Genomic DNA, 24,430 nt, shown 5'->3' with positions numbered 1-24,430 from the left:
AAAACATGAACTCGCATGTACCGAAGCTCCCCTCGCCTACCGACACTGGATATCCCTCCGCGGGCTTGGTCAAGTCTTGGTTCCTTATTAGTGGTGCACTTTTATACGCCGGCTTTGAAACGACGACAGGCTTTGCTGTTTGAGTATTTACTTTTCCTACGACGTTGGGATTTCTTTCACGGCTCGCAATAACCATTTGTGCACCCCTCGACTTAATTTGACTTGACGCTACCTGATCAGTTTGAATGCCAATGCTACTCACTAGTTTTGACTTAAGCTGAAGACGTTCTCTCCTTTCTTCTTCTCTTTTTTTCGCCTTATGCCGGACTTTCTCTTGTTTTCTTTCTTCTTTAGTGTGTCTCCTGAATCGCTTAACGGCTTTATCGCTTTGCACAATATCCATAACTACTTAAACAGAGTGGAATCGAACGAGAGATCTAGCATATAGAGAACTTGGATTTTGATTTGAACAAAGTTTTTATCTATTTGTCAAGGCTCTAATTCACCAAGTGGGGTTAGTTTACACTAATTAACTGATACACTGTTATCGAGATAATTAAACACGTTAACTACCGGCCTAATTTGAGAATGGCTGTGAAAACAGATAAAGGCGTTAAAACTAATTACAGACCACCCGCCTCTGGCCGCAATCACTGGCCTATGAGCGCCCTGGCTTTGAGCTTTAACAAACGCGGCAGTTTTCCCAGCGCTTAACGCTTGACTTTCTAACTTTTTCACGCTACAAGATGTCCTTATCAGTTGCTTGTGATGTTTGTGAACGAAAGTTTTTGAATACTAAGAGCCTTAAAAAGCATCGATTAGAAAGACATGGTGTTATCAATGCTTTCATTCCAAAATTTCTGGATGCCAGTGGATTGACCGCTGCTATACCTACAGCTGAGTTAATGGCGAAGGACTACGCTGCAGAGGAACATTATCATCAATGGCTTGCTTGCGTCACAGAAAGGATAAATGGGGCACATAACCCAGGATTCAAAGGTGAGTCTATTTTTTTCGCAGGCATCTCACTCTTATTTGTCACTAACTAAATCTAGTATGTACGTAGGGGAGGGACATGAAAGTAAGACTTGCTAAGGAATTTTAAAAACAAAGGAATTCTCGCAGCGATTGGCCGCCCTCGGCGCTTCAAAGATATGTATGGGATTGTATTTACATGCTTGTTGCTATGCACGTTTTATTCCATCTTTTATCGATATGCATACCTGTAGGTGACTCTAAGTTAAAGAGTTTATTCGGTAGTCAGTATTATCCACTCTCTTGAATTATAGTGACCATGACCGTACTGATATTGTTGTTCACAGGAAGATGGTTTAGAGTTGACGTCAATCAAACGCCAGAAGTTTATTTCAGACATGTCATCAAATTACTAGATGTACAACTAAATAGCGTTCGTAAAGCAAGCCACAAAAGACCACCAATTTTATGTAGAGAGTCTTTAAGGTATTCCTATAAACTATATGACGTTCAATCTTTAGCCGATCTCCTCAGCGCCCAAACATACGTACCTTTCAAGGAAACGGCTACCTTCGTAGATGATGAGGAAACTAATGACTTTCCTGTCGAGAACGTGGGTGAATTTGACGCAAGAGCAGCTGTAGAAGCTGCCAAAAGACGAGCGTACCTTCCTAATCCTAAAAGACCAACAGCTAGAAGTAAAATTGTTGTGAGTGAAGGTGAAGGACGCGCTACGAGAGAACTTGAACTACAGTGGTGGCCAAACCTTTATAAGACCAATTTCGGGAAGCTGACTTTTCGTTTTTTTGTACAAAAGAAAGTGTATTGAATTGAGGAAAAGACCTTTGTTTTATCTGAATGCTTATGCTCAAACTTCTTTCCATTTAAGTGATAGTTGGGAAAGAAGCTTATCTTGATATTCACGAGTATAATTAGTATTATTCGTTCCTTTGATTTGTGGAATTTTACTTGGTTGTAAGGCTCTTTCAATAGTGATTTAGCATCGATAACGCGAGCCTCAAACACGAAGGCGCGAGTGCATGTCTTTCATGTGCGCGATATGTCCTAACGTGGTTGACGTTCATATGTTCATTATGTGTGTAACGATACTTACTGTACTTTGTATCAGCTAAGATGTCACTTTAGTAATTCCTATTTTAAAAAGAAAGAAATAGAAAAAAAAAAAGGTTATTGATGATCTCACTGTTGTAGCTGTTAAGTCTAAACATATGTGACCGCCAGCCTGCATTTGTTGACTCCAAACAGAGATCATAACACCACCCACCACGTGAAGGAACCAGGTCTGACTTTGCCCAATAAGAGGCTTTTATTTGAGACGCATATTTGGGCCATTTTGGGTAGTTATGAAACATTCCACAGAACTACGGGCGAGTCACCTAGTAATCCTGCTGCCTTCGGGCGAGACACCTGGAAGGCACGGGGGAAAAATTGATAATTAAAAACTGTTACTTTGAAAGTCCGAGTTGTTACATTTGTCTACTTCATCCACTGGATAATTTTAAACAGTATCTCCTTTCGGTGTTTTTCCATTTCATCAAATGTCCAGAAAAATGTTGGCAATGATGTTCTTTGAATGAACATATCTTTAGCTGCCAAAATTACTCCAACACCACAACTCCCAGAACCAACACCAGTTTTTGGTTGGTCTGGCATCGCAAATCGAGTAAAAGAAAGATCCCACTTATCTTTTTCGAAATCCTGTGTGAATCCTGTCTGAAACTCAAGGGACATCTCCTTTAGTGCATCCAGAAGTTTCTTGGTTAGCTCGACAGCCTGATTCGGTGGTGCCCAATGAAGACCATCGTCATAGAAGAGCTTCTTGGAACCCACATCAAGACACAGTAAGCCCCAGTGGCATTGCTTCACGTGTAGTGGCAGTAGAACTAGAGACAGATTCCTTAAATCCTCAATGGCTATGTAGTTTATCAGCTTCTCTCGTAGTTCCTTGGAGGTTGCAAGTGACAATATCCACATTTGTGTCAATGTGGGTAAAAACACCACACTAGTATTTCCATGCAATTTTACCTCTTCGAGAAACTTAAGGCACACGACACTTAAGCAAAATCCAGAGACATACCTCTCCCCAACAAGTGAAGACACATCTGTGGCATCGAGATTTAAATGATCATGTTTCAAAACAGTCTGTTCTGGGCGTAAATTTCCAAGGACATTTTTTATAGCTAGTGTTTTATGAGTTGAAGCACTAAGCCACTGATGTTCATAATTAACCTCACGGGAAATTTCATCAACCTTAAAAGTTTTGTCCCACAAATCAATGCTTGCTCTTGCAAATGACCCTAGAGATATAAGAAATGTCAAAACTATCATGTTACTTTCCTTAGAAAGAGTGTAATTATTTCATTGAGGCCAGAATGACTAAAGATTGAAGAGAAATATTTTTTGATATTTCTGCTTTCTAACTAGTTTGAGCCAAAGACAATATCTTTAATAATTTACAATTTTTTTCTGATTTCATTTTTCACTGTAATAGATGATAATTCAAATGTTAATTTGAGAAAGTCCTAACAAATAATATTCTGAACCCACCATGAGAGCCAAGGTTGACAGCACAGACACAGGAATCATCATCAATGACACTTTCTAAGTCAGAAATCATGTGAGTGAGAGCTGTAACCACAGTTTTTGGTGGGCGAAAGTCAAGATCCCATGGACATGTAAGGTTCTGCGGGTCAACAACTTCTGTGACTGAGTTCAAATCTATGGCTTTGATGGGAGGTAAAGTCAGTGTAGCCAGTTCCACACGAGTCATGTTGTTTTGAGTCCATAGCTGTTCCAGATCTGGGAAGCAACTACTATTTATATCTGTAGGGGTACTGGTATCTTAAAATTGAAAAAAATAATTGTATTGGCATGCACAAAGGTTCTAGTTACAGTACATTAAATGTTGGAAGTGTGAAGTGGAAGGATTCTGCTTTCAGAATCAGTAGGGTAATCTGAGGGCTGCTAGCAAAAATCTCCTCCCCCCCCCCCCCCCCCCCTCCCACTCCCCCTCCCAACACACTACTGGGTTCTTTAACACATGTCTGTTTTGGTTATAATTACATAATGCTGCATACCACCTGTGAAGCTCATGCTTTCAGGAGTACATGGTCCATCCTGCTGATCCATGCTGTCACTGCATTCACTGTCACCGGAGAAGGCAAAACTGTTTGGCAATTGACTAATTACATGTGGTAGATTTTTTTCCCATGCTTGGTGATTGTAATTTCCATTGGGCTCATCTACTTTGCAGCACTTGTTTTCATAGATGTAATTTGTGTAGTCTTCCCCCAGAATGTCATTGAGCAGCATATCGATTGCAAAAATAATTTTTTTGTCATCTACATCCCAGAAATCTTGTTTTGGTACCTGCCAACCACATCCTCTGAAATGAAATGGCTTGCCTACAAAGAAGTTGTGATAACTCCCATTAAAGTAGTTTAATACACCACTTAATAAATACCCACCTGCAAGTAGTAATGAGCAGAATCTCAATAGCAAGTATTCATATAATCAGAATTCAGTTACCTTTTTCAATACTAAGTTTTGCTTGACGAAAACAAAGCCGAATAAAAAGCAACTTTGCTGCGTAAGTGTGCACCAATACCTGGAAAACTGCAACAAAGAACAAAAATATCAAACTCTGCTTAAGAAAACGAATAAGTTTTGAAAATTCTTCAAAGAAATTTAAGATAAACGTACTTGAAGTAGCATAGCCTGGACCATCATGGGAAGTAGCCTTTGAGTAGATGACTTTTTCAAGAAGATGAGCTGCTTCTAGACCTTGGTTTGAATAGTTTTTCAGGGAACGAAAAACTCTTAAAAGCATGGGAGCATGCTCTATGACAATATGACCATAATCACCACAGCCAAGCCCACTGTTAAAGAGAAAGTGCAACAGAAAGCCCCATTCTTTACACTGAAAACAAAAAAAGGAAATATATCAAATTATTTTTGCTAAGCAAATTAAGCTTAGCAAAAAAATCTGATTTATGAAATGAGGTACACTATGTACCTTTTCATTACTAAATTTCCTATTCAATTTGTTTTTCCCATTTTCAGAATTATTATTTTTGGAATACATTTTTTAGAATCAAATGGTTTTCCTTTATGTTGAATAACTGATCTTCCAATCAATTTTGTTTAAAAATCTTTAAAAATATTCAGTTGCAAATATTATTGACTGGATATACCTGTAGATCAAAAATATCAATTAGGTGTTCCTCATTACTATCAAATGATTTACTTCGCATTGTTAAGGCAATCTCTTTAAAGCTGTTTGCTACCTACAACACACAAACAATCAATTAATTAATGAAAAGGTCAAGCAAAATAAAACCAATTGTAGTTGATTATGAAAGAAAGTCATAACTGACCTATTCAACAACAGCACAAGTCAAGTGCAAAAAGATTATTTTTATATTTTTCTGATAAATTAATAATACCTTGGTATAAAGATAAAGTTGAATTTCAGCTGCAAAGCTGCTTAGTTCATAACAATAGCTGGCCTCCAGCTCTGTCCTTTTGTTTTTCTTGTTTTTATGGCTGTCATGAATTTGTATGAATCTCTCTTCTATGTCTGCCTTTTTGTCATCGTAATACTCAATCAGCTCATCTATCCTTTTTCCAACAGCTGAAATTCAGCAAGACAATTAAAGTAAGAGAAGTAAAATATTTATTAACTAAAGATCCATACCAGTACCCTAGAAAAAATTCATGAAGAACTTAAACAAGCTTTTATTTTTTGGACCATGGAATGAAACGTCATTCTATGCATGCATGCTTGCTGAGTTAAAATTGGATGCACCAATCAGTGGACTTCCTTGTCATTAACAAGCTAGATTACCTAGCTATCTCACTAAAGCAACAGTGGCAGATTCAGAATTTTAAGAGAGGGGTTCATTTTTGCAAATCTCGACACACTGGCCTAGGGGTACCAGCTGGTTGGGGGGGGGGGGGTTCATTTGCACCCAATGAAAGCCCCCTAAATCCGCCACTGAGTAATGTTAATATTAGACAATCATTGCTTTATGTTGCCTAATTAAATGTTTGATTATTATGCTCACCAGAACCCTCTATGGTAATTTCTTCCTCATGTGTGCCATAGTCACGTACAAAAATTCCTTTCGTCTTTAAGCCCTGCATGTACTGAAAGTCATAAGGTCACAGCAGTTTTAGCAGTATTGTTTTATATAAGTATAAATTGTTATAGGACTCCATGCTGTCCAATTAAGACTGAATTGAGTAATGAATTAAACCCATATCAAGAAGGCCTGTCCAATTAAGAAACTAATTTAACAGTTACTTATATGGGATTCCTTAGAAACTATATATAACTAAAAAATCAAACAATAATCTATTTTACTTGATACAATTTTACAGCAAACCACATGCACTTTTGTCTTGGGATAATTTAGTTTGCAGTATTGAAACCATTTTGCAATTCCACTGTCTACTTTTTATGATACCTTTTCTAATAAGATTTACCAAATGGATATTGAAAAAAGACTTACAGCCAATCTTTTTTGAAAAAAAGTTATGCTGTCAAGTATGGTATCCTTTGCAACTTCTTGGTCTTGAAATGATTGTCGCAGCTTTTCCTTAGGCAGCCCAGCAACAACAATAGACTCGAAGTTCTGAAGAATTTTTCTTCCTATGCCACCTAGTTAAAAACAGATAAAGAAGCGAATGAGAATGATAGTGAGAATGATAGTGAGAATGATAATACATATATATAAATAATATATATGTATTATCATAATATATATGATAATATATATATAAATATATATAGCATCTGCATGCTAGGAAAATCTTTTATTACTCAAGTCATGCAGATATATCCCAAAGCTATATAAAAGCAATAGCATTAATTGAGCAAACCTGAAAATGATACAACTTTAATTGAGTTTCTGTCTTCAGCCATTAAAGCATCTTGACCACGTTTAGCCTTTATCGAAATTCTGTTACCAGTAAAGGTTTCGGAACTATATTTTTTCAGCTCTTGGTTGTACTCATCCAGGGCTCCAATTCTATATGACACTAAACCAAATGACTTCAACAGCTGTTCTGTGTTTCTTAGCTCACAGTGCAAAGTACAAATGGTTATTGATGTCAGTTCTTCATCCAAAAGAAACACCAGATCTTCTCGAATACCTTTGAACCTATATTTGAATGACATTTGTAGTGTAATGTATAGAGTAATACAGGCAAGGGATACTGATAGTTGTAGTAAAGGATGCCATAATGCAAATGACCTATTGCAGAGTTTCCATATAAACGCACAAATATTGAAAAGAACGCAGGCTCTGGGAACTCTGTGCGTCATTGGGACATGTCAGAGAGTCCCAAGGACCCCTTGTCTCAAAATCTAGTGGGAACTCTGTATTGTATATAAGCTATCAATAAATGGGCAAAACCTGGACACCTGAAATGGACCCCCCCTTTCTGGACCCCAATCTGGACCCTATTCTGGACCTCCTAGAAAATAAATTTCCTGACATAAACCAAACAAAATCATTATTATTTCATCCTGATCCCGATTGAGTGGGGATTTCGACTTCCACCAATAAATGATGAAATCAGATAATTTATTATAGATATTTGTGTTTTATCCAATGTTATACTTTGTTTGTACTAATTCAAAACAATACAAGGCATATAACCTCATATATATGCTTATGAAGTTTACTGATATTAGATATAGCATACATACCCTCCAATGTTTGCTTTTGATCCCTCAAAATGGTCTGGGCAGCATTTGCTATTTTTCATCTTACAATCTGATGGACATCCCTTTAGATCAAAATATATAAATAGAGAAGCACACTCACCTAAATGGTACATGTAAATAGTCATCAATAGAAAAAGGTATATTTCAGTTTTGACTCGTAAATTAGCCATTAATTTACTTTAAATATTAGAAATATTGCTCTTTTATGCAAAAAATTTGAGTTGATAAAAATGGTTTTTGCCCACCCTAACAGCTGGACATAGAAAGCAGCACTCTACATCAAGACCTCTACCACCCAACTCAAAGTCATCATCATCTTCTTTCTGAAGTAGCACATAAAGAGCCTTTAAATCCAGTGTGACTAAAAATGAAAAAATAATGTTTATTTTCATACATACTATCATAATGTCATAATTACAACTTTTTGAAAAATATATCTATACCTTTGAATTCAACCTGCCAATGTTTCCCATCAACATGAAGACCATCTTTCTTCAAAGCTCTTTTTTGATGGTTGAGGTCTTGAAGAAGTTCCTTGAGATCATTTCTAGTATAAACAAGGAATTTATTTACTATTACTATTTGTATTATTAAGGTCCATAACTTTCTGTATAGATGTGCTGATCATAATTTATGAACAAATTTTCAAGGGCTGACTAATAGTGACTCAAAAACATCAGAAACACAAAACTTTTACCTGTCTTCTTCACAATTAGATATTGCTAATGGGTATATGGCTTTGGAACTCTGAACAGGAAGAAGTGGAGATTGTAGGGGTGATAAGGCAACCAAAACCTGCCTTCGACCTGAAATATTAGAAAAATATTATTAGAAGAAATAGGAATAATTGAATTAAACTCCTATACGCTGTATTATTAATCACCAATAGCAAAGTGCATTTAGAGCTTGGCAGATTTTTAAAAAACCTAACAAACATCATATTAACATTCAGTAGATGTACATTGAGTATTTTGCAATAGGGTTTTACCACCCTTGTGTTATTAGATACATCTTGAATAAGGCATACCATAAAAAGGACGTCCATCTAGTTTCAAACTGAATATAAGTTTGTCTTTTGAGGGGCATCCATGTAGTCTCATTTCTCTGGCACACCAAATAAGTACTGATCGAAGATCAACTTGGTAACCACTGACATTGGCAGGGATCTCCTTTAAACCAAATAAATCCTTTATGCGTTGGAATATCATCGAGCGATAAGCTTTTATCTGATTTTTGTTCAGAAGGATTGGTATGTCTAAAGAATTCTAGGCATAGAGGGAAAAGTAAAAAAAAATGTAAGGTTTTTTATGTAAGTTTATATTAAAGCCTTATAAGCTTAAGATACCTTACCCCAGATCGTCCAAGCTGAGTTAAATTGGTTAAGGTCTGCCAGCCATTGTCAGAGATTCTTGCTTCGAGTTTCAGTAGCAACAGCTTCCAATCTGCGACTCTCATTGTTTGGATCAATTCATTCCAAGCTTCGTCAGAAGTTAGAAGCTCAAATGCCTTTCGTATACCCTTTTTAGAGCAAACTTTATCAAACGCTCGCTGAACATATTCTCGGGCATCTGAGTGTTGGGTTGCAGGATCACTTGCACAGCATTCAGCAAGAATATCTCCAAGGCTCTCGTTATTCTCTTCACAAACGTTTTCCACCTTAGCCATTACATTTCTGGCTCGTTCCCTTATCCTTCTCTTCTTCGTGGCGGGAAGCAGGTCCTCTCCGTTTTCGATTGAAGAAATGTTTGTTAATTTCGGTCGTGGTCCTGTCCTCGAATTCTTTGGAGTAGAAGTTAAATGTGGCATGAAGTCATGAGGTTGACCACTGGTTACGTGGGGAGAAATCGGAGAGAGAGGAAGACGTGTTTTGCCGGGAGATGAAGAGCCGCCATTTTGTAATGGCGCCTGGCAAAGGTCTATTTTATTAATTTCTTCCAAAGCCTTTCTAATTACTGGCAAGTCCTTAACCACGGACAAATGGTTTTGTCTCAAGAGACCTGACACCAGCCCAAATGCAGAAGCGACAAATACTTTTTTGGGCTGTGTTTTTGATTTGTAATAGAAGATGGAAGGAGGTAGTGCGCTTCCGCTGCTGTCGTACAATTCATTGAGGTCGATCGCCTTGATTTCAGCAGCAAACTCTGAAAAAATCGAATTCTCACTGAACTTTGAAGGAGTTTTACAACATATATCCTCCGTTAACAAATACCAGTCTTTTGAATTGTCTAATTTTTCACTGAAAACCCGAAAAACTGCTGGCGACTTTGTTGATGATCTGGCGCCGATCATCATGCTCGCCTGAATGAAGCCCTTTGGAACGAGCGCGAAGCATTGTACAAATTTGCCGCCAAAAGAGCATCCATTCCAAATATGGAATGACTCAAATTACGGATTATCTATTTTGTGTTGACGTTTTACTGTCATTAAGCGGGTCAAATCTCTAGACCTTTCGAAACCGCAGCCTATTGTCTTCTCTCAGCTCGAGACATTGGAATGCGTACAAATCCCAGGGGCTTGCAGCTCGTTATGTACATAAAATAAACTTTTGTCGTTGGAAGACCTCGTATTTACATAAGCTGTCTTTCACTCACTCAAAAAGTAAATTCAAAAACGTTCACGCAAAGAGCATATTGACAAAGAAAATTATTATTTTGATTTATTAATCTGTCTCTTGCACTTGTGAAGTCAAACTAAATGTAGGTTTGTATTTTACGAAAGTTTTTGCCTGGTTCTTGCTTTGCATGCACGACTGCCGTGAAAGATTCATGAAAAGCCGTTCTTTTTCCGACTTCAAAAAAAAATTTACATACCATACTTAAGGAAATCTTTTCTTCTACACAGGAAAAAATTATTTTTTATTATTCTTCGAATTGAATAAGTTTTGTGGTACTTTGAAAGCTTGAAATATCGCTTTTTTTTTCAGTTTTCCTCCTGCTTGTAAAACCACGAAGAGATGAACGAGCTGCTGCAAACACACCAAAAACAGAGCGAGTCAAGCTGTTTCGTAACGCCGCGTCACGCTTGTCACGCTTTTAGCACCCGATTTATCCTCAAAAACATATTTTTAAGAACCATAACTTTTTAAAACGCGTGGATACCCCCCATTTTTTTTCGTCCAAAATGTAACAGAAATAGTTGAATTATTTTTTATAATAGAATTTACATGATACATAAAAGTTTATATATTTGATATAGAGAGCAAAAATAGTCGTTTATTTGAAACAAGTTTCAGATAAAATCGATCAAAACAACTTCGTAATATGATTTTTTTCCCCTTGCGTAAAAAACTGCTTACGTCATCGGTGTTTAACATCAATTATCTCGCTTGGATGCGTGGGTCCCCCCAATTTTTTTTTCGGATTCCAGTGGCCTCTTGGGTGATTTAAATGACTGGCACAATTTGAAAAAAATAAAAATGGTTCGCAATTAGTAGGCACCAACCTTAACTAGAAAGCATAAGCTACTTTAATCGCCCTACACTTTTATTACCTAAAAAAAATATAATTTCCCTTATTTGTATTACAATATGTATTTGTATATTATATCCTGTAAATATATAACTGTATATAAAAAAGTGTAAGCAAAACAAGTTGAAGTTGAAGTTGAAAATTCATGAATAATTAATGAGGGTCTAAGCCATCCAGCTTTAGAAATCAGGACACATGAATATCATGTAAACCCGATACAAACCTTCAATGAAAATGCTAATTAGATACAACCACTGGTGGATGTATACTGTTCTGATAAAGCACTAGAGTGGTTGTATCTAATTAGCATATGAATTCAAACTGTCCCAAAGGAATTATGAATTATTCACGGATTTCACAAGTTGTTTACAACATTTGCGTCCGTGTTGTCCGGCCATTGTAAAATTCATGAATAATTAATGACGTTCTAAGCCAATCCAGTTTCAGAAATCAGGTCACATGAATTACATGTAAGCCCGATACAAACCTTACGATGAAAATGCTAATTAGATATATACAACCACTAATGGATGTATACTGTTCTGATACAGCACTAATGAATTATTCACGAATTATTCATGAATTATTTGTATAAATGTATACTACAACGTTTCTGCAATCGAGTGTGTATATATATATATACACCACATCGCTAAAACTTTGTCAATTTAGCGATATATATACATATATATGTATCCCCTTTTTCCTATTGTCTTTCCTTGAAAATACAGGTAAGACAATAGAAAAAAGAGGAACACACATATATGTATATATATCGTTAAAGTGTCAAAGTTTTAGCGATTCGGTGTATATATATATATATATATATATATACACACTCGATTGCAGAAACGTTGTAGTATACATTTATACATTTATACAAATATCTAATGAGATGCATAATGCAAAAACCATTTTCAACGCTTAAAACCAGCTGATTTGTAACCTGTACGATCTAATAGACAAGAAAAAATATTTTGACAGTCATTGAATGAAACAAACAATAAATAAAGCGATTTTTCTGTTTTGCATATCATTAAATATACTGAATAAATTAGATATTTGTATAAATGTATACTACAACGTTTCTGCAATCGAGTGTATAATTATATATATATATATATACAGCGATATGCAGAAATTCTGATCCAACCAAGTATATAGTATATAACTATATCGTCAGCCAACCAACGCTTTGGTACTTTGAATCACGCTTTGAATCCCGCGAGTCCATTACCCATAATGCACCCGATATAGTTATATACTATATACTTGGTTGGATCAGAATTTCTGCATATCGCTGTATATACAGTCAATTCGAAAAACGTTGTCGTCGACCAACTCAAGCCTACGCGACTGGACCGAAAGGAACTCTGGGTAGTAATCATTGAAGCCGAGTTGACTCCATAATTTTATCTGACTAGTTATGCCTGGTTTACAGCACGAACCTTCGTAGGCGTGCGGGAAGCGTTGAAGAAGACGTTTTTTTAATGCCTTTATATTTTCGGAATTGTGAACTGAATCATAACTACTTTATTTTTCTTTCCCTAAACCCGAAGACATGCATTTGATGGATTGTTTCTCGCCATTATTATCTTTACTATTAGCGGGAACAATTAATTCAGAACGAATATTTAACCGCTTCAGTGAATTTTACCCATATTTCTTTCGGTCCAGTCGCGTAGGCTTGAGCCGGTCGACGACAACGTTTTTTGAATTGACTGTATATATATATATATATATATATACACTCGATTGCAGAAACGTTGTAGTATACCTTTATACATTTATACAAATACCTAATGAGATGCATATTGCAATTTTACTTTTTTAACCCTCAAAAGCAATTGATTTATAATCTGTAGGATGTAAAACACAAGAATAAAATATTTTGACGTTCATTGAATGAAACAAATAATAAATAAAGCAAGTTTTCTGTTTTGCAGAACATTAAATATACTAAATAAATTAGGTATTTGTTTAAATGTATACTACAACGTTTCTGCAATCGAGTGTGTATATATATATATATATCTATATATATGTATATATACAGCCATTTGCAAAAATTATGGCCGTTTCAAATATAAATACAAGTATATCGAAATTATATCAGACAGGGCGGGATATCTTGCTTGGTATTTTTTTCAGAAAGCCCTAATGATAGCCAACTCAAAAAATATATAATGGAGGATACCCATAACATTTGGTATGCTTTTGATATACTTGTATATATATTGGAAGCGGCCATAATTTTTGCAAATGGCTGTATATATATATATATATATATGTATATATATGTATATATATGTATATATGTATATATATGTATATATATGTATATATATGTATATATATGTATATATATGTATATATATATGTATATATATATGTATATATATATATATATGTATATATATATACACTTATTGCAGAAAGGTTGTAGTATACATTTATACAAATACCTAATTTATTCAGTATATTTATTATATGGCATCAATGTTTCGCGCGCTCTGATTGGCTGCTTAGCGGGCAAGATTTTCTTGTAATGACCGGTCATTACGGAAATTGTTCTCGGCTTCATTCACGGCTCTTTTCAGTTGCGATCAAAAGCTACGAAGCCAAACATTAAATCAACCGAAAACATAAACAAAATACATTTATCTTTTCAATAACTGAAAAAAAATTATTGTATAGCTTAGAGATACTTCTCAGTGTACAATAAGCGACGAAGAGAGCCACAGCGAAAGCGAATTTTACTATCCAGAGGAAGAAGAGGCAAAAAGTGAGCAAAACAACATGGCTGAAGTACAAGTCATACAAGTCAGCAAATGAGCACCATCAGCGACAAATGTCGTATATTTTGAGTTCTTCAAGTCACTCGCAAAATTCCAAACAGATAACTGCTCCTCCAGACAATAGCAGTGGCCAGTTAATAACAAGTTCACAGCAGTCACACAGCAGCCTGAGTCTCCAAAACACGACGAATTCGCTCGCTGTGAATAATTCAAGCGACCCAGCAGCTTTAAATGGTGTTTTTCCTGGAGCGAATATCAGCAGTATCTCTCAATGTCAGTTCCAGATCTTCAATGGCCTAGTTAAGTTAATCCAACAAGGTGCAAAGCGACGTTATGTTATTGAGAGCGACTACGAAGAATAACACTTCACTGAAATCACTGCAAGTTGTCCGCACGTGTTCAAAATTCATTGACAATTTGGGTCTATTTTTCTTCTAAATTTTTGAGTTTTTAAGAGTTCAAACACTTGTAAACACAGGTATCTGTGTTTTGTGAAATTAAAGTATTCGCATTTTCCTAGATCCTGCCATAATAAAGACAAAAATGTTCTCGCTTTGAACAAAACCGTCTCTGTGAATTTCAATAAATTCGCAAGGATCGCTTGGCTCATCGAACACGACCTCAACTTTGACCTTGCGTGCGCAAGCGGATGTTGAAAATTACTTCCGGTGTTCATAGTTATTAAAAATAGCACTAAAAAAGGCCATATAATAAATAACTTATTAACCTCGTCCGTTCGGTCATTACAGGGAAATCTCAGACCTCGGTCTGAGATTTCCCTGTAATAACCTCACTCTCGGTTAATAAGTGGTATTTAATGATATGCAAAACAGAAAACTCGCTTTTTTATCAATTGCTTCATTCAATGAACGTCAAAATATTTTATTCTTGTTTCTTACATCCTACAGATTATAAATCAATTGGTTTTGAGGGTGAAAAAAGTAAAATTGCAGTATGCATCTCATTAGATATTTGTATAAAGGTATACTACAACGCTTCTGCAATCGAGTGTATATATATATATGTAACCAAAAAAATTCTGTAACTTCAGATATATATATGTCTTTTGTTCTCGAGAGACGAAACAATAGAAAAACAAAAGATATATATATATATGTAAAGTTGCAGAATTTTTTTGGTTAGGTGTGTGTATATATATATATATATGTAGTGTTTAAAAAACGAGTAGGAGTGTTTTATCAGGTATAAAAGCACGAGGCGTAGCCGAGTGCTTTTATACCTGATAAAACACGATCTACGAGTTTTTTGAACTGCTTAAAACAATCATGAACAATTTATAAGATTTTGGTTCAACTAGAGACACCATACACGTCACGAACATGGATTTTTATACTTCGATAGAGATTTGACGTCACGGGCATGCGCAACCAGATTCAATAGAAGCTCCCACACGTTGGATATTGCGTGTCAAGGCAAAGACAGGCATGTTAGTCAAAGATTGTTAGGGTTGACTATGACCTTGATGAGGCTCTAAGTCTTCATCTAAACTTGGATGCATACTTCATCCCTGATGAAGTCATCCTCATAGTATTCGAGTGGTCTTTATATAAAGACACATGTGTCTTTATATAAAATCACTTGAATACTAATGAAGAGGACTTTATCGGGTATAAAGGTTCATGCACGTGATGTGTATGGTGGCTCTAATTGGACCATAAGCTTATGAATTATTAATGAGTGTTTTAAATATATAAATAGCAAATATATATATATGTATATATATATTTTTTTTTTTTTTTTTTTTTTTTTTTGCTTATTAATCGTTTAATTATCAATCCTAAATATGAATTTTTCTGAGTGTTTTCATTTTATTTGCCAGAGTTTACTTGAAGCTGAAGAGGAACAGAATGTTGAGGCATTTACAGAAGCTGTAAGTCCACTGTATATAATGTTATATAAATGTACACCCATTTCAAAAGTGGTTGTGAGAGCTCAGTTGCGGTAATTGTTTACCGTAATTTGTTTTCCAATAGCCCGAAACTACGAGTACAAAATACTACCACAAGTGGCGCAAATTGTTTTACTTTGGGGTCAACTAAAGCACCAGTTTCCCAAGTACGGTTTCTCTCGTTTCCTTGTGCATTCAAAGTGTTCATATGCTGGTTTTCTTGAGTGTTTGTACAGCCTAAATGTCCAATTAACGATCTAAAATTTCAATTTCAATTTTCATTTTCATTTCTTTTACCAGTTACCGTTTTGTTTGGCCTTTTTGCTAAAATTTACAAGTAATTCTCCTTTCTCGTTAACGGCCAGCCTGTACAAAGCTGTCATTACCTTTCAAAACTGGACCAATGTCGCGTTTTTTGCCAATAACCGCATAGATCACATTTGTTTACGTGAGTTTGACGACCGCCCCCCTTCCCCCGCGCTATTTTTCTCGTAAAAAAATTATTATATAAAGCCACGGCTCGTGTTTTATCCAGTCCGGTTTTATCAAAGAACAGAACATAGATAAGCCTAATCTATTTAATAAATAAACTTTGTCACACATCTCTTGAATTTGTTTAATTTGTGGAATTCAAAAAGTTCCCTCGCTGATATATACTAACATTAATAAACTTAGTGCTTTTTTTCAAATGACTACTTTATATCATGTAAGAACTACGAGTACTCTTACAATAATAACAAAACAAGTACAATTTTTTAGCTCGTTCGTCATGCTAGTTTGTTGCTCGTTTGCCGGTAATTTTAGCTATTTTATGTAGCTATAAACATTGTTACACAACTCTTGGATTTGTTTAATTTGAGGAATTCAAAAAGTACTTTTTTTCAAATGAGCACTTTGTATCATGTAAGAACTACGGGTATTCTTACAATAATAACAAAACAAGTACGCTTTTTTCGCGCGTTCGTCATGCCAGTTTGATGCTCGTTTTCCGGTAATTGTAGCTATGTTATGTAATGTTTAATAAACGAGCAGGAGTGTTTTATCGGGTATAAAACACGAGGCGCAGCCGAGTGGTTTTAGACCCGATAAACCACGATCTGCGAGATTATTGAACGGCTTAGAAAACTTATGATGTTTGTTCTCATTGTGTACCGATTTTTTTACGAAATGAACCAAGTTTGATAGAGAAAATCCAAGTTAAAGTTTATGCAAATGAAGACGAATCTTTATCAGATATAAAATCACCTTCATGGTCATGATTTCTATTGTGTTTTCTTCATGAATTATTAATGAGTTTTCTAATTAGCTATAAACTTTGTTAGACATCTCTGGAATTAGTTTAATTTGTGGAGTTCAAAAAGTGCTTTTTTCAAATGACTACTTTAAGTCATGTAAGAACTACGAGTACTCTTACCATAATAACAAAACAAATACACTTTTTTGCTCGTTCGTCATGCTAGTTTGGTGCTCGTTTCTTGGTAATTTGGGCTATTTTATTTACAAAAAAAACCAATAGATTAAAAGCTTGTTAAAAAAAGTCGTCATGGTCAAAGTGACGTGTGATTCGAAAGCTCGAGCAATCAGAAACGCGAGGTACACCTGACGGGCGTCGACGGGCGACACTTTATGGCGTTACGCCATAGGGTTCCCATGCAATGTCGACGAAATGGAATAATAATTTTTTAGCGAACAATGATATATGATCATGTTTTAAGCTTCCTTTCTATGGAAAGCACTTTCGTTCAAAAGTTTTTTTGTACATGAAAAATCAGTTTCGTTCGTCTCCTATCGCGAGTCCTGTCGGCAGACAAAAGAAGATTTTCATGCAATAGTTTCAATATTTGTATACATAGATGAGAATATGTGGACCGCATAGCACTTATGAAATACATGAAGATATAGAAATATAGATAAGTTATAGTGCTTAGAAACGAGGTTATCTATACTTCTATATCTTCATGTATTTCTATACATATTTTATTTAAATATTGAATGAAATATAAATAGGATACATATTTTGCATTACTGGCCCATGTAACATTCCACAAAGGCCTTTTCAATTTAAGTTGACATGAATTGAAATTAGAAAATTTGTTTAATTTTATTTTCTCATTTTTTCATTATCATATCAAAAAAACGAAAACTATATCATGATTGTCATTAAATATGATAAATTAAAAAGTAAAATTCCGGCCAGTATTTTGGTCATGGTGTCTCCCCTCCCTCGACGTTTTCATTAGTGGACCCACCTTCAGTCAGTTTACCTGAGCCCCATTTACCTCCCCCTGGTTACAAAATATTTTAGCAACATTCGTTTTCAGCATGTCTGGGAACTGTTAGCGGTTCAAAATTAGAAAAATCCAAGAAGTCGTTTACAGTGCGACTACATCAACCTAGGCCACCCAAACAAATTTCAAATCAAATTCACATCTCACATTTTTAACGCTGCATAACAGCTGAAGTAGTGAATTCTGGATTTTAAATTGTTTCTTGTTCACTTCTGATTATACACACACACTCGTATAAAGTAAAATATATATATGACTTTAGAGAGAAAAAGAGATTTTGTTGTTTAAATATTCAATCGTGATTGGCCATTTTGTATGAAAATGTGTCTGGGTGGCCTTGGTTGGTGTAGCCTGCTGTGCAGACGTCTTTAGTGTCGGCTCGTTCCTTTCCCTCCCCACAAACGTCTGCTCAAACTAGCCACACATTCCTTTCCCTTTGTTAAATCGGACCAATCAGCAACGCCAACAAATAATGCAAACAACTGCCCACATTCAAATTCCTGTGAAAACGTATCGTCCAAAGTTCGTAAATCCTCGTATAAAATATTAATAATTTCCAAATCTATATGAATAGGACTCATAAGAAAGTTGTAGGAGCTGAATCTAACCGCTTTTCATGTTCGTGTGAGGGAGTCGTAAATGAAAACATAAAAATATATGACAAATTTACGAAACGTCTCGTTTTTCAGAGACGAAGCATCTTAAGGCTTCTTTCTGATACGAATTAAGGTCGCTTATCTAAATTTCGCAGACTTTTTTAAAGCCTTCGTCGATATCGAAAGTAAGCCAAGGTGAATGTCAACTTCCAGCATTTCGAGAGGCGCGCTCTGATTGGTCAATCTAAGGGAAAGGAATTTGTGGCTAGTTTGAGCAGACGTTTGTGGGGAGGGAAAGGAACGAGCCGACACTAAAAACGTCTGCACAGCAGGCTATGGTTGGTGTAGTCGCACAGTAAAAATTTGCTTTAATATAAAATTGACAATCACGAAATAATTTCCGTTTATTTGTATATGATAATAGAAAAATAAGAATCGTAAAATTAAACGAATTTTTATAATTCCAATATTCATGTCAGCTTAATTGAAACTATTTGTGGAGTGCTACACGAACATTACTAAATTTATCTCGGTTGTTTTTGTCAAGTTTAACTGGATGTAAACTTCCTCTTTCGAAAAATTTTGTCGTACGTGATTTCCACATCTTTTTCACATCTTTTTAGAACAGATGAAAACTGGTACAATGGAATCTCAAAATCTAGTAACCTTAGTTTTTAAGCTTCAGGAAGAAAAGTTAAGGCTTATATGAAAGTAATATTAATATATAATAAAAGTATATAATAAAATATTTCAATGAACAATTAGGATTTTAAAACATATTTTCTTAACTAACACATTTGGTGTTGTTGTTGAGGGCCTCGCAGCTTATTGTCTCTCTGGTGCTACCAAAGCATTTATTTTTTTAAATTTTCTTTGCGGTGAAAATACGTTTGATCTAAAACATAAAACTATTCATATGGATAACCAAACATCGTTACGTAAAAGAAGTAAAAGTAACCTAATATTTTGCTCCCCTTTTTAAAAGTTTGTTTCATAGTGTTGATTTGTCCTTAAAAAGTTCGGAAATATCCAAACTTTGGATTTTTATGAAAGACATCCAAAGTAAATTTCTCTAAACTTGATATTTTATTGAACTATCTGTAGTTATCTTTCGTTTTTCAAGTAAAAATAACCAGGAATTCAAAGCGTAAAAATGTCGGCCATGGAACACTTTCTCGAAAAAGCAAGAACAAAATTAGCCCGTGGGCGAGATGGTAGTGAGTTGTGTAAGGTAAAGGTAAGGTCAACTTTATTTACACACGCTAGCCTAAGTCAACGAATGCTGGTTTCCATTAGGGGCGTGCCGCAATAGAAACGATTTAAAAATATATCTTAAAAAAATAATGTAAGTATAATATATTAGATAAAGAATGTTTAAAGAAAAACAAATGATAGTAAAGGCCAAAGGAGTGATATCTACAATTTCCGTTTAAAGGATATAAGCGATTTGCTGCTTCGTATTTCCTCTGGTAGTGCTTTCCATAACTTAGCACCACTATAAGTAAAACTGTTTTTCAATAATTCCGTTTTGGGTACAGAAGGAAGAGAAAATTTGTTTGTTGTGTTTCTCAACCTGTAGTTACTGCTCGAGGCATGTGAATCCTTGAAAAGTGGTTGTAACCTTGTTGATGCTAGGCCATTCGAAACTTTAAACATTAATTTAGCTTTTACTTGGTCCTTTGTTCCGCAAGGGTGGTCCAGCCCAGTTTGCGCATTCCGACCTCTGATTGACCTGCTTCATTCTTGCAGTTTGTGATCTGTTTTGTAAACGTTGCAGTCTTTGGGCAAGACCATTCCCAAGCGAATCCCAGACTTCACAACAGTGTACAAAATACTCGCGCAAAGAAAACGATGTAGTGCATTTCGATTTCATTTCAGTGCATGGTTTTCATTATGGGTGACATTATCTTCATCTCGAATAAAAAATAATAATTAAAGATTTTTTCCCCGATCTAATTATTTTCTCCTTTTAGTTTATCTAGATTGGGATCCCTGTGCCTACGCTTTTAGGCAGTTCCTAAATTAGTATTAAGAGGACATTTTTTTTCAATAATGAGCAATAATGGCAAAAAGCGCCAAAAACTAGACTTTCGTATGAGTTTTAATACCAATTTTCGTTTTGGGTTAACACTCAAAACCTTTCTTAAACAGTTAGAAACTGATGTACTATGATAAAATGCCCTATCTATGTTCTATCACAACAAACCTAAACTGGGGGCACAAAGTGCACACATTCCATAATACAGAAATTTACACCACATTAAGATATGCTTATTACATTTTGCAGATAATAATAGAAAAAAAGAGATCAGCTAATTTACACCACATTAAGATATGCTTATTACATTTTGCAGATAATAATAGAAAAAAAGAGATCAGTTTATTTACACAACATTAAGATATGCTTATTACATTTTACAGATAATAATAGAAAAAAAGAGATCAGTTTATTTACACCACATTAAGATATGCTTATTACATTTTACAGATAATAATAGAAAAAAAGAAGAAGGTGTTAGGTTACCTGAAGTAGTCAAACAACTAATCGAGTCAAGTAGCCTATTTACAAATATTACATTGAAAAGATAAATAACTTGGGTCTATTTTTACACATGCTAATAATACATTTATAATGACAAAAAAAAAAACCGTCATTCAAAATGATACACAATTTGGGAAGGGGGAAGAGAGGAGGGTGGGGGGGGAGAGGAGGGAGGGGGCGAGTCCCCCTCCCCAAAGAGCCACTACCCCAAAGCGCCTATATGTAGACTAAACCTTGAAGTATTCATGGTTCTAGTGCTACACTGTAACAACAGTACTTAAAGATGGCAAAAATGGGGGAAAAAGAAAGAAAAAGATAGTTGATAGTTGAAAAAGATAGTGTTTGTTCCCTTTGTCTGAAGATTATTAGGTATAAATCAGCGAGGGAACTTTTTGAATTCAACAAATTAAACAAATCCAAGAGATGTGTGACAGAGTTTATTTAACAAATAGATCAGGCTTAGCTATGTTCTGTTCTCTGATGAAACACGACTGGAGCTGTAGGACACGAAAAAAACTATTGAACTCATGAGCCGTCGCTTCCAGGGAAAAAAAAGGTTTTATAGCATAACTAAGATATAACGCGCGCTCTCATTGGTTCGCCACCTATGAAGAAAAAAATGTATGGAACACTCCTTTGGAGCACGCTTGTGACGTCAATTTGGTAAAAATTCGGTGAAAATTGCCAGCATTCAGATAAAACTAAAAAGACTACTAATTGGTCTACCTTTCTCAGTACATTTAAAGGTAAAATATAACTATTGATTTCCTTTCAATAAAAAGTTTATAGCGTATTTGTTTTAGCTCAAGTTTGGCTTAAGTAAAAAACTCGCCCTTCCAACGGCCAGCTCACTACAGCGAAATCAAGAAGTCTTGCTCAATCCGCCTTACAGGTCACCACAGTAGTCCAGCAAAACACCACGATAATTACTGATTTCCAAGTTAAGCCACTGATGCATCCTTTCGACTCAGTTTTCGAAAAATTTACGGTTCAAAATGTTCAGATAATTTGTGATGCAGCCAAGTGCCAACGAAAATCGCTAAATCGACTTCTCTTCAGTCAAATTTACTTTAAAACTTTCTTGTGAATGAAAATTTTTAAGGATACGTTTAGGAACTGCTTCGGGAAAAGTTTTGAAAATGAAGTTTAAAATACAAATTGAGCTTTATTTGCTCCGAACACGAGACTTGACTGATTTCAAATTTAGCTCGTAAAGTATCGTGCTCGCATCTTAGGAGAATCTGTGTTTTGATCAGAGCGAAATAAACAGTTTTTATCGTGTAAAGTTGTTCTGGTAGCTAGAGTTGCACTCTGCCTCGTGCAACTCTAGCTACCATCGTGCTCTTTCCAACTATCCGCGTGCACCATCAATAGATTTACGCACGCTAAGCATTGACCATTGCTTAATTGATTACAAAAAGAGCACGCGTCTGTCGTCAAATTCACCTATACAAATTTGATATATGCGGTTTGAAAAACGCGACATGGGGCTATCTGATTGGTCCAGTTTTAACAGGTAATGACGGTTCTGTATAGGCTGGCATACAACTGGTTTATGGTATTTGTTAAACAAGCAAGGAGAATTGCTTGTACACTTTAGCAAAAAAGCCAAACAAAAAGAGCATTGTAACTGCTACAAGAAATGAAAATCCAAATAGTGAAGATTTTGAAAAACGTTTTCAAATTTCGAACGTAATTTTTAATAAAAATAAATAAATCTTTTAAATTTAAACACAGGGAAACCAATTTAGATTAAAGTGAATGGTGAAAATAAAGTCGGAAAAATTAGATAATTATTTATTTTTTAAATTAGAGGTCAAGATAATGTTCTCCGATACAGCAAAACCCTAATTGGTTGAAAGATGAACACGTGACACTAGCTAAATCTAAATTTAAATGTTTTCTTTTTCTTGTTTTCTTGTTTTAGGTTCAGGAATATGACAGTATATCTAGACTTGATCAGTGGTTGACTACCATCCTGTTGAGGATAAAGAAGAGTATGAATGAAGAACCTGATTTAACCTAGTAACAGCCTGCAATGCTACTCATTACAATACAAAACTGATTCAATCATCTAGCATGTACTCTAAAGTTGCAATGCCATTGGTAATAATGAATGGCACGTTAAAATTGTTGACTAACTAATCTATATCTCACAGTCTATTCACAGGTAGCCCATGCTCTGGGGTGTCTGTGAATTTCAAATATATGTGAGGATGCTTATATCCTTATTATGTGAAATAAAAAGCCTCAAACCCTATATTTATCTCTATATCTATATTTTGCAATTTATATTCTATATACGCCTAATTGCAAAAAACCCTCTTGGGTTCAAAAAAGAACATAGAAGCTGAGACCAAGATATCACTGAAAACGAAACGATAAATTGTTGTGAAATGGAAAATGGAAATGGAAAAATGTGAACTGTATTAGCTCATGTTCTTCTGCTGACACTAGATAGTATTGCAGGAAATCACAATAAATTCTGATGTATTTTGTAATGTAGTCGATATAAAAAAAAGACCAAATGCGTATAATTATATGGCCAGAGATATTTCGCTTATGTACGATTTGAGTACACGAGTCTTTATATGCTATAAAATCAATAACTCAAGTAAATTTAGGAATTTAAACTGGGATACCTGTGGCAGCCCAGTCTTAAGATGCCTTTGTCCTAGTCTTCTACGTAGCCGATATTAGTGTCGTCACGTAGGGGGAGTGAGCGTTGCATTAAAACTAAAATTAAAACTAGATCTTTCTTTCATAGTTTGCACCTTGAGTATTCGTTCGCCTCGACGTTCAGGTATTTTATCATAACTTTTCAACTGCTAAAGTCCCCAACAAACAATAGAAATACAATCACAATATCGGCCAAATACAAAAAAGGAATCAAGTTTAGTATTCAAACTAATAAAAAAGTGATTATTTTACCTGCTTGAGGGACATTTTACTAGCGATTTTTTTCCGCCAGATGCTCAGATCGCCGTATTTGTGCCTTTATGTTTAATTCTTCTATTCCGAGCAGCTTGAGTGTTTTCAGCTATCTTCAAAAGCTCGTGAACAATTTATAAGATTTTATTTCAACTGGAGCCACCATACAC

General features: G+C 35.3%; 3 protein-coding genes across 6 annotated transcripts in view; 2 read left to right on the top strand and 1 right to left on the bottom strand.

The window, feature by feature from the left end:
- Positions 1-23,589, top strand: part of LOC116298444 (alpha-soluble NSF attachment protein) — a 56,120-nt gene extending 32,531 nt beyond the window's left edge. Inside the window, exons 9-10 of one of the 2 annotated variants that reach the window (XM_089040708.1) lie at positions 15,835-15,885; positions 23,257-23,589. In XM_089040708.1, coding sequence (XP_088896834.1) covers positions 15,835-15,885; positions 23,257-23,355 — 150 coding nt within the window. In that variant the 3' untranslated portion in view covers positions 23,356-23,589. Of the gene's footprint in view, positions 1-10,652; positions 10,865-15,834; positions 15,886-23,256 lie in introns of those variants that run through there. The other variant, XM_089040709.1, reaches the window with a different exon arrangement.
- Positions 747-2,178, top strand: LOC148905152 (uncharacterized). The gene is made up of 2 exons (XM_089040710.1): positions 747-999; positions 1,323-2,178. Exons 1-2 carry the CDS (start codon positions 747-749, stop codon positions 1,802-1,804), a joined length of 735 nt encoding a protein of 244 aa, XP_088896836.1. The 3' UTR covers positions 1,805-2,178.
- On the bottom strand, positions 1,328-10,103 carry LOC148905151 (uncharacterized). 3 transcript variants are annotated; one of them, XR_016121831.1, is made up of 17 exons: positions 9,080-10,083; positions 8,757-8,994; positions 8,427-8,535; positions 8,173-8,276; positions 7,975-8,090; positions 7,712-7,791; positions 6,880-7,160; positions 6,510-6,658; positions 6,063-6,144; positions 5,442-5,629; positions 5,190-5,282; positions 4,699-4,915; positions 4,525-4,611; positions 4,074-4,400; positions 3,544-3,837; positions 2,090-3,293; positions 1,328-1,652 (listed from the first exon to the last, which is right to left on the bottom strand). XR_016121831.1 is itself a non-coding variant. In XM_089040707.1 (16 exons), the coding sequence occupies exons 1-16, from the start codon at positions 10,019-10,021 to the stop codon at positions 2,473-2,475; spliced, it is 4,125 nt and encodes a 1,374-aa protein (XP_088896833.1). In that variant the 5' UTR covers positions 10,022-10,103; the 3' UTR covers positions 1,328-2,472. The 3 variants fall into 3 exon arrangements, 2 of the variants coding, with proteins under 2 accessions (XP_088896833.1, XP_088896832.1); XM_089040707.1 differs by having other exon boundaries at positions 1,328-3,293; positions 4,077-4,400; positions 9,080-10,103; XM_089040706.1 differs by having other exon boundaries at positions 1,328-3,293.
- Positions 23,590-24,430: the final 841 nt, after the last annotated feature.

The sequence above is a fragment of the Actinia tenebrosa genome, unplaced genomic scaffold (assembly GCF_029948245.1).
Source record: "Actinia tenebrosa isolate PJP-AT-01 unplaced genomic scaffold, QUT_ActTen_1.0 PGA_scaffold8__29_contigs__length_14323225, whole genome shotgun sequence".
NCBI classification, from domain to species: domain Eukaryota; kingdom Metazoa; phylum Cnidaria; class Anthozoa; order Actiniaria; family Actiniidae; genus Actinia; species Actinia tenebrosa.
Note: the sequence above shows the minus strand (reverse complement) of the source record. Positions and strands in the feature narration are given on the sequence as shown.

Coding starts and splice junctions, on each gene's coding strand:
- LOC148905151 (XM_089040706.1), bottom strand. CDS start 10,021: ATGATGATCGGCGCCAGATCATCAACAAAGTCGCCAGCAGTTTTTCGG. Junction 7,792..7,974: donor TTCTATGTCCAGCTGTTAGG/GTGGGCAAAAAC, acceptor TTTGATCTAAAG/GGATGTCCATCAGATTGTAA. Junction 7,161..7,711: donor TCAAAAGCAAACATTGGAGG/GTATGTATGCTA, acceptor ATTCAAATATAG/GTTCAAAGGTATTCGAGAAG.
- LOC148905152 (XM_089040710.1), top strand. CDS start 747: ATGTCCTTATCAGTTGCTTGTGATGTTTGTGAACGAAAGTTTTTGAAT. Junction 1,000..1,322: donor ACATAACCCAGGATTCAAAG/GTGAGTCTATTT, acceptor TGTTGTTCACAG/GAAGATGGTTTAGAGTTGAC.